We start from the raw sequence: 15,991 nt of genomic DNA on the forward strand, positions 1-15,991 counted from the left end.
AGGTAAATATAGTAATAGCAACTTGTATGAGAAAGTTATGAGCATTGCATAGTTGGCTCCAGCACTCACATGGTTAAATATTGTAAGATACTGAGCAGAAAAATGAATAGAGACAGAATTTTGGGGACTGAGAAGTCAAGTATTAAAATAACAGTGTGAATAAAAATCTGAAAACAACATTATTATGCTTTTCACAGATATGCCCAGTTTACTGTTTGTAAAATGGGAATGTGGAAGAGGTCTTGCTAAGTGAACTTCCATCTTCCACATGAGTGCTTCATGCTCTGTACATGTATTGACACTAATTCTGTTGTCATCTATATGATGCTTAATGTCCAAAGAAAATGGTTCTAATTATGAGTGGTCTAGTTTCTATTTCTTGGAGAGTCAAAGGTCATCTGGTCATTCATCAATTGCATTATTCAAAGGATCTTGAGACACTCAAGTGCAGTCGCTGTCGTCAGATTGATGTGCTTTTGAAGCACTCCTCAAAATCCTTTCAAATTTCTTAGAGGGGATCTTATGAAGTTGACGCCTGTGTCATGTGGTACAGTGATACTGTTTGTCTTCCTTAGTTTCTCTACAGCACCTTCTCTTCGCTTGACCCTCCAGGAGGCTACAGATTAAACAACCAGAAATTAAAAGTGAACTTATTATTGAACAAATACCAGAACTAGATTATGGTCCAGAGAGGCCAATAAGTGAAGAGCATAAAATTGTCTTTCAGGCTGTTATTTCATTTGTGCAGTGTTGGGAAATAAGAGAAGTTTGTCTCCGTGTAAAATATCCTGATGTTCAATTTCACAGGAATTTATGTATGACAAGCAGTAGTGCATCTGCTGACCTTTCAGTAATCATTCGCTCTAATTTTGTGTTCTTGGGAAACAAAGCTATAGTTAATAGAAGATGATATAGGTAACTTTTTAAGCCATTCTATAGTTTCCATTGATCTCAACATGTCAGGAAACTTTCTCAGGTTGCAGCCTTCCCACTAACTGGAAAGTAGAAGAACTGAGCAATTTCCCAGGAGGGAGGAAGCCATAGTCCATGTCCATGGGTAGCTGAAAAGCACCCCCTAACCTCACCATGGTAAAATAATTTGTGTAGATGTGATTACTATTTGAAATGGTTGGATAGTCCTGTATCCTCTCTGTGGGCCCTCATGTGGTCACAGCTATCCACACATGTGGACAACAGAGGGAGACTGACTTTAGAGAGCAGAGGATTAGGTAAAGACAGCATTGAAGCAGAGACTACAGAAATGTAGGTGAAAGGCCATGTCATCCTCAGCCACCAGAAGAGAGAGGGAACAAGTATCCAAGTTCTATCTAGACTTTTGGGAGGAAGTAGAGCCTCTATCACCATGATTATCATCCCCTTATCCTAATCTGGTTTTAAGAACTGTTGGAAGCTGACTCTTTGCTCTTAAAGCTATGAGTTTGTGACAGTTTGTTATAGCCATCAGTGGGCAATAATGTGATATTCTGCCAGTCTTTACACTGGGAGGTTAAGCTTGGGAATAATGTATGCCAATATCTCTCCAACAAATAAATGAAACAATTGAGAAGCAGGTAAGACTGAGAGGAATTTAATTTATCTTTTTGAAAAAACAGATGAAGAAGTGCCGTTTGCTTTGACATTTACTTTGTTACTGACATTTTCTGGCTTTCTGACTTCTGTTTCTGATTTTGCATCTTATTGATTGACTGCATTTTGATAAGTGACATATTTTAAAAAACCATTCTAATAGGAATAATTGAGTGAGAATCTTTTCATCATGGCTTGCTTAATTTCAAGACATTTTAAACATTATTTCAAATATTAAACAAATAAAGCAATTCGAATATATAATTGGGATTTTCTGATAGGTTGCCTCTAGAATAATGAATGTAAGTCATTAATGGAAAGTTAATTGGGAACATCGGCAAAGTTTATCTTGTATTTTGAGGACTGCATGCTTCACTTGATACCTAGTGTACATTTGGGATTTATTTGCACCATACCTCTGGGTCTCGTGGCATATTAAGTTATGAAGAATTTTAATATTGCTGCAAAACAATTACTTGTTCATTTGCTAACTGATTAAAATTCATGCATAAATTATTGAAATGAATAGAGATTTTATAAATAAATCTCCTTGTTCTCAAGGGCCTTAAAACAAAATACATATGCTAATAGAAGGCTACTTTTTACCGTCAACATAAAAAATTTATTATGTAGTGGTGTATTCGTCTCCATAATGTTAGTCCCCCGTCTTGTAATCATGTCGTTAATCATTGTGTATACTTTTTAGCTGCTTTAATATTGCGACAGTTCACTTCCAAATTTGAGCTATTGCTTTGATTATTGGACTGCCCTATTTTTGCCTGACCGTAGCAAGTAATATATAAAACTTAATAGAGTGTGCAGTTGCCATTCTTCAGGCTGGGGCACTGAATGTATCAAGCTCACGCCTTCATCTGCATATGTTACTAGTGCTTGACATTAACTGCTGGCTTTATAATTCATTTGTTCAGGCAAACAGAAAAAAAAGAGAAGAAGAAAGTAAGGCAAATAACATCTCACCGATGTATTAGAAGTATAGGCTTTTTAAGAGTCTTCCCATAATACTTAATTTACTAATGAAGAGATTGTGTGCAAAGTTAAATGACATGTTTGAGTTTACTTTGCCTGCCATTACTTGGTATGGTATGCATTTTTAAAGAAAATAGGCCTCCTGACTCCAGGTTTCATTTCATATGTCACTGGGTCAAAAGTAGAAATGGCAAAAGGCTATGTTTGTTCTAATACCGTGTTTGCTGGCTTCCTTTCCCACCTCCTCCTTCCTCTCTCTCCATCTTCTCTCTTCCTTGCTGCTTGTTTTCTAGAGCAAGTGCATGCTGGGTTTTGATGAATGAGATTTTCATTTTCATTGAAACCTCACATAGCCTCGGGCTTCAGGATACTCGTAAATATGTAGATCAAATAGGGTTTGTTGCTTATAACTCATTGGCTGTGTTTTTCTTCTTCCTTCATCTTGTTAAGCATCAGACCTCCTTGGGTCATTGGTGAGCTGCAAAATAAGCAAAGCGTTGCTGTTCTGGGGTCAAACACTAGTGAGCTCTGAATTTAGTATGATTTCCCTCTTTAATTGAAATTTGTCAGTAGATGAAACATCTAGAATGAAAACCAATACTGCCTACGTGAAGCAACTCCATTATTTGCATGGGCTGCCCGGGAAGGCACTTGGACTTTTTGAATAGTTTTTTGCTTCATTTTAGTTTTAGACAATATGCTCGCTTTCTTTCTCTCCCATCTGCTAGAAATTGTGTAAGCTCTGACTATGAAAGTTATTAGGCTCATTGCTAAATTTTCTTGGTATAAAATGTATACCTCTTTCTTATTTTATCTGATAAGTAGAAATTCTAAGCTTTGATATTATTTTAGCTTTTTTCTTTTGAGAATAGCTTCATTGAGTCAATTTGTGAAATGGGAAATTGTTCACCCAGGGCGCAATTTTAGTTATTGTTGACATTTTATTTATTTTTATTTTTTGCAAATCATAGGGAAGAGATTGTGTAGTTGAAGTCTATAGATAGGTATTAAGGACTATCTTCTGTGGAAATAGTTCTAAATACATATAGTATGTATAATCTTCACTGGTTCGATAGGCTTATTCTTGCTCTGTATATTAGTATATTAAATCACAAGTTACATTATTCTTTCAATAGCTATTCTGAAAGTATTTCATTAATGTGCAATGGTTATTTAAGAAGAAACTACTTATATTCATAAAATTATTTTGAATGATTTTTAAAATTTATTTTTATTTTATGTGTGTGTTATGCCTGCGGTGTATGTAAGTGCACTTGTGTCCTGCATTGCCTGCAGACGACAGAAGAGACATCAAATCCCTTAGCACTGGAGTTATAGATAGTTGTTAGCTACCATAGGGATGCTAGGAATCCAACCTGGGTCTTCTGCAGGAACAGCCAGTGCCCTTAACCATTGAAAATATTTGTTGTTATTCTTTATCGTACTGTACAGTTTCTTTCATATACAACTTTTACTTAGAAGTAAATCTTTTAAATATGTCTTCTTCAGAATATTTGAATATCCATTGTGTAGAACCTTGTAATTAGTATTTAACAAATATGAACTTGAAATGATATTCTCATAAATGACTTTAGTCTGTGTAGAAATCTATTCTTGCCCCTCGTTGTAGGGTGTTTATGATTCAGAGGCTTTTTAAGCTGATAACTTTTAAATAATCATAATTGAAAAGCAAATCTTGGACCCCCATCTTAAAATTCTTGTTTCATTTAAACAGGCTTGGGATTGTGAGACCTGTGTTTGGCTTATTTTCTTTTGTATTGTATTTTTACATGTACTGTATTGTCATTAATAGTTTCAAAGGTACTGTCTGCATGTTCTTGCATCTTCTTCATTAATTTCCTGCCTGGGTGTGTCTGGGGGAAGGAGCACTGTGTGGGTCCGTTAAATAGTTTTCCTGTATGTGACTTGCTGTAGCTTTTCAGCAATAATTCTTAAATCAATTTTGGGGCAATTACCACCTTTTTAAGATTAATACTTTCCCTTAAAACCTTTAAACTTCTCTGAGAAGTGTGAAAAGTGGCCCAGAATTTTAAACGGAATACCACGTGATCACAGTGTACTGATTAGAGCTGCATACACTGTATTCCCTGGGCACAGACTGCAGCAGGGCTAGATCTATGGAGTCCCTCAGAGTCAGTTCAGCCTGTCACCTGCATTGTTGGTAAGGGGAAAAAACTGTTTTAATACATTATTCATCATTTCTATAAGTTCAAACCTTGAAACAATATTTCCCAAAGTTTCTGTCAAGCAAAATATCTTAAGCCATCCAAAATTAAATTGCAATGTCCCTTTGACATTTGAGCTTAATATGTGCTATATTGCCTTATCGCATACTACTCCCAGAGGCAGTGATATACAGTGATCTGGGATCTCGCCTAGGTGTCAATCTCAATTTCTCACTCTGCAAGGTGAGTGTGGGACAGCATGTAAGCCCCTGGCATCAGCTTCCCTGGTCAACCTTGTGGTGCCTTCCTCCTTAGCTAATTTCCTGGTCCTTTGATAAAGCAGGAAGCAAAGTCAGAGCAGAATAAGTAAATAACAAATCTCTGAGATTAGCTCACTTTGTAGCTAATGAGATGTGCCCATCTCCAGTGGTTTTTGTTTCTCTATGTTCTCTATTTGCTGCTGTGGTTTTTGCCAGTTTATCTCCTGGAACCGAACATTTTTAAGAAGAGAAAACCACTAAAAAGATGAAAAGCCTTCACAAAGTGATCGCTCTTTAAAATATAGTTGCTGCATTATTCCTGTTTTTCCTATTTATTATTTAATTTTTTAAAACAGTGTCTCCCTATTTAGCCCAGTCTGACCTAGAATTCACCATGTAGGCCAGGCAGGCCTCAAATTTGCTGCAATCCTTTAACCTCTACCCCCACCCCCAATCCCCAGTTGTTGTGATTACAGGTGTCTGCCACCAAACCTGGCTCTGATTATCTGTCAAGTATTTTCCACGTGTTCCTAAATCATTCATTAAGTCTTTAGGCTTTAAAGTGTGATTAATACAGCTCTGTTTTACAGTGTTTCGATTTATATCTAATGAGATTGTACACTTGTCTTTCCTAGAACCACCAAGACCCATTGCTCCTCCCCAGCTCCTTGGTGTTGGGCCTACTTATTTACTGATTCAACTAAATGCCAACTCCATCATTGGCGATGGTCCCATTATCCTGAAAGAAGTAGAGTATCGAATGACATCTGGATCTTGGACAGAAACTCACGCAGTCAATGCTCCAACGTATAAGCTTTGGCATTTAGATCCAGATACAGAATATGAGATCCGTGTCCTTCTTACAAGACCTGGTGAAGGAGGAACAGGGCTCCCAGGACCTCCACTCATCACCAGAACAAAGTGTGCAGGTAAGATTGTGTACCTGGTCAATCACTTAATGAATGAATCTTACAGCCATATATAATACACTTATAGTATTAAAAGTTCTAATTACTGGTGCATGATATAGACATACTATTATTTTTAGCTTTTACTGAGTTTGTTCTTTGACAACTTTATATGTCTAATGTGCACTCTGATCACTTTACTCTCCCCTAAAGCACCTATTGTAAGAGTTCCAATGAATTATGTAATTCATGCCTTGAATATGTCATAATGTGCCTGATTTAAGACATGTGAGTGTTTGAAAGCTCTTCTACTGTTGTGATAAAGCTAAAGTCTTTCTTGCATGTTTTTTTTTTTTTAATTACTTAGTTTTATATGTATGAGTATTTTGCCTGCATGTATTTAAGTGCGCCTGTGTCGTGAAATGCCTGCAGAGGGCAGAAGAGCACATCAGATCTCCTGGAACTGGAATTACAGGTGGTTGTTAGACACCTTGTATGTTCTAGAAACTGAACCCTCGTCCTCTACAAGAGCTTCCAGTGCTCTTAACTGCTGAGCCATCTCCATAGCACTTGCATAGTAATTTTGATGAGTTTTCTCCATTCTGTCCAAAAATATCTCATAGCCCTTAAGCCTTTGCACTTTAAGTAAATACAGAAAATATTTTTATCAGGTGGAAATTATCTTTGTGAATAATGTTATCTTCAATACATAGACGCTATCATGTGATATAGAAAAGAAAAGTAACTCTAGGAGGCTGAGGGGATAAATGGCTAGTTGAGTCATGTTATGTGCTTGCCACACACATGAGGACATGAGTTCCACATACAAGCTGTGCATGGTCATGTACATCTGCAACTCCAGGTCTGTGGGGCAAAGACAATCAGATCCCCAGAGCTCACTGGCCAGCCAGTCTAGCCAATCAATGAACTCTTGACATACTGAGAGACTCTGTCTCAAAATATTAGGTAGAAAGGAAGACACCCAACATTAACTTCTGACCTGCATATGCATGTACACTAATGTGTACATGTTTACATAAACACAAATACTTATACACCAAACAATTTAAAAAAAAATAGTGATTATCAATAGTGCCCTGATGAGTGTATAGTCAATGTTCTCTAAAGAAACAGAACTGATTGAATACACACACACACACACACACACACACACACACACACACAGGGTATTTATTAGATTGGCTTACAGGATAGAGTTCAGGTAGTCCAAAATAGACTGAGAATCCAGAAGTTGTTCACTCCATGTGATTGGCTATCTTATCAGTCCCAATATGGCTCTGAAGGCCTGGAGCTTATGGTCTTCAGTTTGTGTTGTAACCTGAAGAAGTTGATTCTAGTATCAGTGAAGGAATGCCACAGCAACAACATAGGTAAACTTACCAATGAGTGAAGGCAAGCAGGCAAAATGCAAAACTTTCCTTCTTTCATTTTTTAAAAACATCTGGGCTGTCAGCAGAAGGTGCCTCCCTGATAGGATGGGTTTTCTCACTTCTACAGGAATACCCAGTGACTTGTAGGTTAGTTGATTCCAGGTCTCAAGTTGACAACAAAAATTAGTTAGCATGATGAACTAACTGTTGACAGTCAGCTTAACAGCTTGCTACTTAGTATAGAATACAGAATGGTTTCCTTCACATGTTGTCATCCTATCCATGTTTGAAACAGTGCTGAAAATAATAGTATGTGAATAAAACAAGAATATAACAATAACATAATGCTCCTTGCTTTACCAAATATTGTTATAATAGGAGAAATTCTTAGCTATCCAAAGATAGTGAAAAGATTGGCCACCTGTGTTATTTGATTGCATTTTTATTTTAGGTTTTTTTCAATTATCAATTTTGTTAAAAAATTTTAGTCTACTTATTTATTTATTTGTGTATGAATGATTTGCCTGTATGTATATGTAAGTGCACCTGTGCTTGCAATGCCAGTGGAGGCCAGAAGAGGGAGTCAGAACTGGACTTAAAGATAATTAGCCTTCATGTGCCTTCTGGGAATTGAGCCTAGGTCCTCTGCAAGAGGAGCCAATGTGCTTAACTACTCCAACTCCAAAATTTAGTTTAATTTAGGGGTGCATTTTGTATCCATCAAGCATGGAGAATTACTTGCAGTTAGTACCTATGTAAATATGTGTTTCAAACATTTAATGAGCTAGTTTCTGAACACTGAATACTAAATAACTATGGGAATCTATGAAAATATTAAGTGCTTAGAAAAATATCTTCCTTAACATCTGTTCATTATTTACAGTATTATTGGGCTACTCACCAAGATTTTTCATCTAGTATACAGTAGTCCATAAATGTTTTTCTTTTCAATTAAGTTTATATAAATTATTAGCACCTTATGTATGTAGAGGTATTATGAATATTTCACTGTTGAGTCATTATTTGACATCTAGGCAGTAGAGAATCCACTAATTTGTCGGTTGTTATCATTCTTGCGTCTCGCAGCTGAGTGCTTTTGAGAAGTTATTGCTTCAATTCCCATGGCTCAGCTTGACTTTCTCAGTTTGGTTTAAATATTCTGTGGAGCTACAACCTCCTGTTCAAAGTTTTGGGGCAAACTGTTCTGATGACAGTAGAGCAACTTTTTCAGGAAAGGCAAGCTGACTCCTTAACGTGAGCTAATCAGAGAAATCTTTGCAAGAGGACACAATGACAGAATTGAAACGTAGTTTACCCTCTACTCCAAAATTAGTATCCCGTGGTAACATGGAATATAATTGTGAGGCCATTTTCTTAAAGATGTTTGTTACCTACATGTTTTCTGATGAAATTATTTTTTCTACATTGAATCTTCATATTTATGTTAAAATTCTAATAATGGATAGCAGTGCTATTCCAATGGTCTTCCTCTTTACTTTGCCTGCGCTTCTTCCTCTTTCATACCATAACAGCTTTCTTATGATTTATTTTCATCAGAATATGTCCTAAAGAATTAGCAGCAGCAAAAATGAGTGTCTATTACTAACATGAAGTTAATCTAGAAAGCATTTGAAACTGGTTATTGGTGAGAGTTGTGGAGATAGCAAGTAAATGAGCCTGCATTTTTAGAGAAGTTCTGTTGTATTAAGTGGGTGAAAACACCATGTTAATGAACATTGATTATTTTTCTCTATTGATGTGTCCATTCAGAGTGCTTATTGAACTTCCATAAACAAAAAATATGATCATAAAGTAGTTTGAAGCATTTTGTTATGAGAATAGTCTCACCTGTGGGAGGAAATAGAGTAAAAATATCTCACGTTCATAGTTGTCTTCTGACTTAGAAATGTCTTGACATTTAAGAATTATGTAGGTCTTTTAATCTGATTCTTTATTTGAGAAACATTTGAATTGTGTACTCTTCATGAATTTGAATGGTACCAGGTCCAATTACTTGTCATTTTACTTCCAAACATAGGAATTTCAAACAGTCTTTGACATGGACACATCTTTGCAGTTGTGTATTATAGTTAATTAATGTTTTAACAAGATTTGTCTAATCCAGGTTTTTTTAGGGAAAAAGTGCTATACACTGATTTTTTTCAAGTACATTGTAGATTTGAGAGCTATCATGGTTACCTGTTTATTAAGAGTTTCTAAAACATGTACTAATATTAGAAAAGGTAGGAAAGCTCAGCAAGTATACACAGTTATAGCTTTATCCATTTTCTGAGTAGCAGAACTTGAACATAACTTAGAAAAATCCTATATCTAAGCATCAATGTCTGTTTAAGTTGTGATGCCTTCCTCTTCATTTCTACAGGATCCAGTTCCACCTCTTGTAATTTTAGGTGTCTCATATGTTATCAGTACCTGAACTCAACAGGGTCCCCATATCAACAAAATACAGTGCAGTCTATGCAAACTATGCCATTAGCTCATTTTTAGTAATGATTTCCAAAGCTTGATAAATTGGGAAAATAATACCTTTGAGTTTGTAGCCCTAGCCTTTGGTGGACGTCCCCATCTAATGTTGGTAAATTAACTGTACTTACATGGAATTGAGTTCTAGTTCTACCAAACAACCTATTTTAATCAGGACAGAGTACATTGAAAAATTGGTGATTAATTTTTAGTTTCTTTATTTTTATTCTTTGTGTATGAGTGTTTGCTTGCCTGTATGCCAGAACCGGGTGTCAGGTTCTCTGGAACTGGAGTTAGAAGTGGTTGTTAGCTGCCATGTAGATGCTGGGAATCAAACCCAGGTCCTTTGCCAGAGCAGCCAGATTATTTTTAAGTAGGTATTTTTATAAAACACATATGTTAAATTACCAAAAGGCTTAAATATTAATGCTTCTTAGGACTGTCTCTCTGTGTCTTGGTAGCTCTCTGTATGATGTCTCATTTTTATAAACATTTTCTAAATTACAAAGTAATAATGAGACAGGGTCTTCCTGTAGCCCTGGCTGGCATAGAACTTTCTATTTAATACAGGCTGATTTGGAACTCACAGAGATCTGCCTGCTTCTGCCTCCAAAGTGCTGGCATTAAAGGTGTATGTCACTAAGCCTGGCTGTGTGATGTTTTTCAAATTCCATTTTAATGCATGTAGTCATCAGCATTTATATCTGGCAGTAATAAATTTATTTGGAAGGCATCTGCCAGTAAATAATTTTCCAGCCAATGAAGGGGTTCACTTACATGTATAATGAATAGAATTTATATTCTTAAAGGAAAATATATCCCTTATAGCTAAGTACTACTTGAGAGTCAACATATCAAATGATTGTCATGATGTTTTATGTTATCAGACACATTATTATCTCATTCACCTTTAAAAGAGTATATGATGAATAAAGAAGAATTATATCTGGTAAAATTTCTAAAAATAGAGGCATATGGCCAGCTTATTCTCTGAGAAAGCAGCGCTTAATGTGTCCAGGTTCATTTTTATTAAAAGCACAGTGGATTAGTGCTTAACACTTATATATGCTGTGTTTTAAACATAAAAAATGGGAAAGGTGTATTAGTTTATCGTTTTCTGAAAATGTCCTGCCTAGTTGGTAAAAGTAATTTTTTTGGTTTACTTTCTGAAGTACATTAAAATCCTTTGGTAGATGCAATTACCTGCTTCAGGGTCTCTCAAGTTGGGGGAGGTGGTAATTACTGCTTGGCTGAAGCCACCTACGCCTGCTTCATGCTTCTCCACGAACCTGAGGCATGTGATTATTTCCCTGTTAGTTTACAGCCTGACCCATGTCATTGTTCACATAATGTTTCTTCAGGCATTTTATAAATTTTAAGAAGTGGCATAAATGTGAAGTTGCCTTAAATGGGAAGTAATTCAAAAACTCTATTGAACACTCAGAGAAAGTATGCTTGTTTTTTTCTCCTGTGTCTGTTTCCTCTGGGTATACCATCTGCTATATAAGCAGCACAAAAATACAGTTTCTCTTTCTTACAAAATGGAAAGAAAATATGCCCTCATCAGGAATTGTCTGCATCACGTGCTTCGGCAATTGCACGTTAAAATTGTTCTTTCAAATTGCCTTCTGCTCTGGATATCCCATTGCGAACTGCTTCACGATTAACCGATACTTTAGCAGCATCTCCTTCATAAGGAAGGTCAATAGTTCGGACTGTCAAGAGTATAGCATGTTTAACACATCTGGGAAAACTACTCTGTTCTCTTGTATTGAACTTCAGTGCTCTTGGCAGTTTAAAGTGAACATGGGCATCTATGAATCACTGAAATGGAAAGGGTCTTCCTTCAAATTTAAACATGTAGTAAACGTGCATCTTTTCTATCCTAAGTCCAATGTGGGAAAAATTATAGATAGGTTTTACCAGGTTTCACACTTCGTTGAATTAAAGTTTGGACTTTTGATTATAGCTTCATCAGCAAAATAGGAACATTAATTCCCCCCTCCCCCGGTTCAATATAGTTTTCTATCATAAAGACTAGTTATTCTTGACTTTTAGTACAGTGAGTGGAACAAAATAAAAACCTTGTAAGAAATTGTTTGGTTTGGATGGCTTACTCTGAATTTAAATGAAAGGCTTATTTCAATGATTCCCCCCCCCCATTTTTTGGAAATGCTTTAACTTATACATGATTTTCTGGTTTTTAGCATTTCCAAGTATGACTTTAACAACAACAATTCTTCTGTTATTGAAATCAGGAAAATTAAAGATAGGGCCAGAGAGATGGCTCAGTGATTCCCAGACCCTATATTAGGTGGCTTACACCCATCTGTAACTTCACCACCATGGAATTCAATGCTCTTTTCCAACCTCCATTGGCACCTGCATTCTTGTGCAAACACACAAACACACATATATATTTAATTAAAAATTTTAAAACATCACAATAATGAAAATTAGAGATGATAAGGTATAAGAAAACTCATGTTGAGCAGGTGGAGCTGGGGAGCCTGGGTAAATGGTTAAAGTGCTTGTCACACAAGCAGCACGTGTGAGAACTGAAGTTCAGATTTAAAGAACCCACATAAATGCCAGATAATTATTGAGGCTCAACTGTTATTACAGCACTGAGGAGGCATAGATGGGCTTTCTGGAGCAAGCTGGCTTTCTAGACTAGCATATCACTCAGTTCTGAGTCAATGGAGAGAAGTTGATCTCAGTTAATAAGGTTGAGAGCTGTCAGGGGATACTCTAAAATTCAACATTGAACCTCCATATGCATGCATACCACACCAGTGCATGTGTATCTATCTGCACATATACATGTAACAACACATGTGAACATGTATAGCATATGTACACATGTACACCACACACACATACACATGCAAAAGGAAAAACAATAGTAATGTAATGGAAAAGAGTTCACTGATTTTCTTAAAAGTCAAGAAGTATTATCCTCATTTCGATTTCTTTCTTTTTAGTGAATCATAATCTGGTTTATATTTTTCACAGTGCATAATCTAAATTTCTGTTTGTAAACCTTTTATTTGTTCACAAGTTACTTTGGTGGCTTCCTTCCCTCTTTGTCTTCAGTGCTAGTCTAAGTCCCTGCTCTGTCATGTGACCCAAGCCATGCCTTGCATGTAAACCCCTGACCTGTAAATGAGGTAAACGGCAAGGACATGTGTAACATTCCAAGCAGACGAAAGTGTGTGTTTAGCCCAACTTTAAACACTGTCTGTATTTTGGGTTCTAAACATAGATGATTTCAGTGAAAGACCGACTAACTCTGGGCTTGGGGTTGAATCATAGCTGCTGGGTTAGCTGTGGCTAGCTCTAACATGATCCTGCTGTTAAACAGCTATTTTTATCAGGAAAGACTGACATTATGAGGTTTTCTTTTACAAAAAAATCATCCCATCTCCAAGGGAGATGGTCTAAGGAAAACCCAGTGGCAAAGAGAACACAAAAACATGCTTATAATTATATATCTGTATTTAGTTACATGTCTGTATATAATGCTTTAGAAAAGGTCATAGGCACAAATATCCTACAATCTTTATAGAACTCTTCACTTTTTAGATGTTTAATGGAAAGTCTGTAAATTTCTAGAAACATGATCATTCTTGATAATCAAGAGAATTACTTTTGATAAAGGGACTATCAAGGGTGTTTTATGTAGTCTAACTTAGTTTTTTGTTTCAATTACTTTTCCTTTTCTAATTTGGGGCTTGCCCATTTTCTTTAATATGCTTGGGGAACCAGTGGTATAACAGATTGTTTTAGAGGAGGAAGTAACTCAGAAGCTGCTGTGTATTTGCTGAGGCACTTAACTGCACATACTAGATAGGGGTTCTATTCTGCCTGTTGGCATGCCAAGGACTCTGGAAGACCTAGCATCAATACCGACAGGATCCTTACTCCTAAGCAGTCAGAAGTCTAGTGTTATTGTCCAACACAAATAAAAACAATAATCATATGCTAAGATTATAAAATGCTGGGGCTGGGAGTATTTCTCAGTAGCAGATCACTCCTATAGCATTTGCAAGTCACTGTGATTGAGCCCCACCAGTGGGAAAAAAGAACAAGAAAACTTCAGAAATCTGGACATGTTAAGGGAGAATTTCTAACCAGAAAACAAATTTTTTTCAAGCACTCTTAACTTTTCTAAACAGTGATGGTCTCACACTGGTTTTGGACAGAGCTGCTGCTTACCCACAGTTCCTCAGCTGTGGTATAATGCTGAAGAAGCCCAGCTGGTAATCACCATGAGGATCGTTTGCTTCCTTCTTATTTCTGGTCTCATAGGTAATCTATATAAACCAAAGAAATGACATATAGTTTCCTCCCTAATTTCAGTCATCAAAATAATTTTGTTTGGGGGAAATCTTAGGGGATTGCAGATTCTAGAAATATTATTCTATGTTTCGAGGATGGGATGTCCTCTAATTGGCATGTGTGTTCTGCTAATATTCTCCATAGTACTTGGATCTCTCAGCACCAGAGTCATGAGTCGAACACATATGAAGTTTTGTTTCTTGCTACTTTTCTGGCTGTTTGGCTCAGGAATAGATTGTGTAGTTCATCATATACCTCAGTTCATTTCCTAATTCCTTAGAGGTAACACCATCAGTAAAAATGTAATTACCTCTGCTAACTAGAGTTCGGTTGTTTTCAGCTTCCAATTTTCTCACCTGACTTATATTGTTGAGAAAAAGCATTTGGCAACCAGTGGAAATAATGCAGTATTTATTTATTCTCAGTACTTTACCACATGTTGAGTTGGATAATAGTGTCATTAAGTACTTTTTATTGGCTTCATTTGTTTTTATTGGCTTTTGCATGTTATAATCAAACTGACAGGTAGAAATGATCATCAGTCCAAAGAATGACATAGATTTCCTCTCAAGGCCGAGGACTTTTATTTGATATCAACAGGTAGAAATAGCCTTAAATAAAAATAATACACGAGCAATGCATTAAACAGTAATTACACAGTTGTGTCTGATGAATAGAATGGCCTACATAGCAATTAAAAAGATGTAGATCCAATATCAAACTCAAAACGGTGTGTTAATTATGGGAACAGCCTCAAGAGTCACAGCCTCGGGACAGATTTTCACCTCTGTGCTGCCAAACAGTGTGGTTCCGAGACTTACTCTTGGTTGTCTTTTACCCAGAGAATTGACTTCTGCCTTTAATAATGTTTGGTTCATTTTCTTACTGAATTATAATATGAATTCTTTGTTTTGAAAGAAGAAAAAACAAATAATGCTCAAGCAAAAAAAAAAAGTCATCTTTTATGATTCATTCATTCAACAAAAAGAAAGGTTGGTGGAGAAGAGGAAAGCTGACTGTTATTTGGGGCCCCTCGCATCCATATTCTTCCAATTAGCACTTTCAGGGGGAGTGTTGCTCACTCAATGTGGTTTATTCATCAAAAATGTCATTATGCAGATATACTCATTTTCTTTTTAAAAAATTTTTAAAATTATTATTTACATGAGAGCGTTGCCTGCATGTATGTATGTGCACCTGTGTTGTGCAGTTCCCACGGAGGTTGGAAGAGGGTGTCAGATTGCCCTGGAAATGGAGTTACAGGCAGTTGTTAGCCGCCACGTGGATGCTGGGATTCGAACCCGGGTCCTCTGTAAGAGCAGCCAGTGTTCTTAACCTCAGAGCCATCTCTTCATTCCGGTTATACTCATTTTCATTATTTGACTCAACATAGATGTATACACAAATCAGCAGCAGCAAAAGTAGTCACTTTCAGATCTTTTCTCTCTTGCTCTAAAATATGTCACCCTTGTAGCTAATGACTCTACTGTCCTTCGCCCTTTCTTCAAACTGTGTGAAAATCAAAGGACAAAAGCACATTCAAAGGAAGTGATAATGAGTGAATTTTCATAGTAGAGTCTTAAAAGCTGCATTGTATTTTGTGAACCCAGTAAAAAATGAGCTTCAAAGGGTAGGCACTTAGGCCTTTCATGTTACCCTGGGCAAAGTCTGTGCAAATTCATCTGTCACTACTTATGACGTGGCCTAGAAATCATCGGGTGATGTCCATGTTAATTGTCTCAGAAGAAATAATTTCAGTGAGGTTGATTTTAAATAATTCATTCACTTTTCTTTCTTGACTCTGTGTGTGTGTGTGTGTGTGTGTGTGTGTGTGTGTGTGTGCGTGC

General features: G+C 36.5%; 1 protein-coding gene across 7 annotated transcripts in view; it reads left to right on the forward strand.

Annotated features, from left to right (window-relative positions):
• The window catches only part of Ptprk (protein tyrosine phosphatase receptor type K), a 573,501-nt gene that overhangs the window by 323,900 nt on the left and 233,610 nt on the right, over positions 1 to 15,991 (forward strand). For all 7 annotated transcript variants that reach the window (XM_008854753.2, XM_008854752.2, XM_008854754.2 and 4 more), the window contains exon 7: positions 5,656 to 5,949. In XM_008854753.2, coding sequence (XP_008852975.1) covers positions 5,656 to 5,949 — 294 coding nt within the window. The remainder of the gene's footprint in view (positions 1 to 5,655; positions 5,950 to 15,991) is intronic.

This window comes from Nannospalax galili, unplaced genomic scaffold (genome assembly GCF_000622305.1).
Source record: "Nannospalax galili isolate Female #2095 unplaced genomic scaffold, S.galili_v1.0 scaffold327, whole genome shotgun sequence".
NCBI classification, from domain to species: domain Eukaryota; kingdom Metazoa; phylum Chordata; class Mammalia; order Rodentia; family Spalacidae; genus Nannospalax; species Nannospalax galili.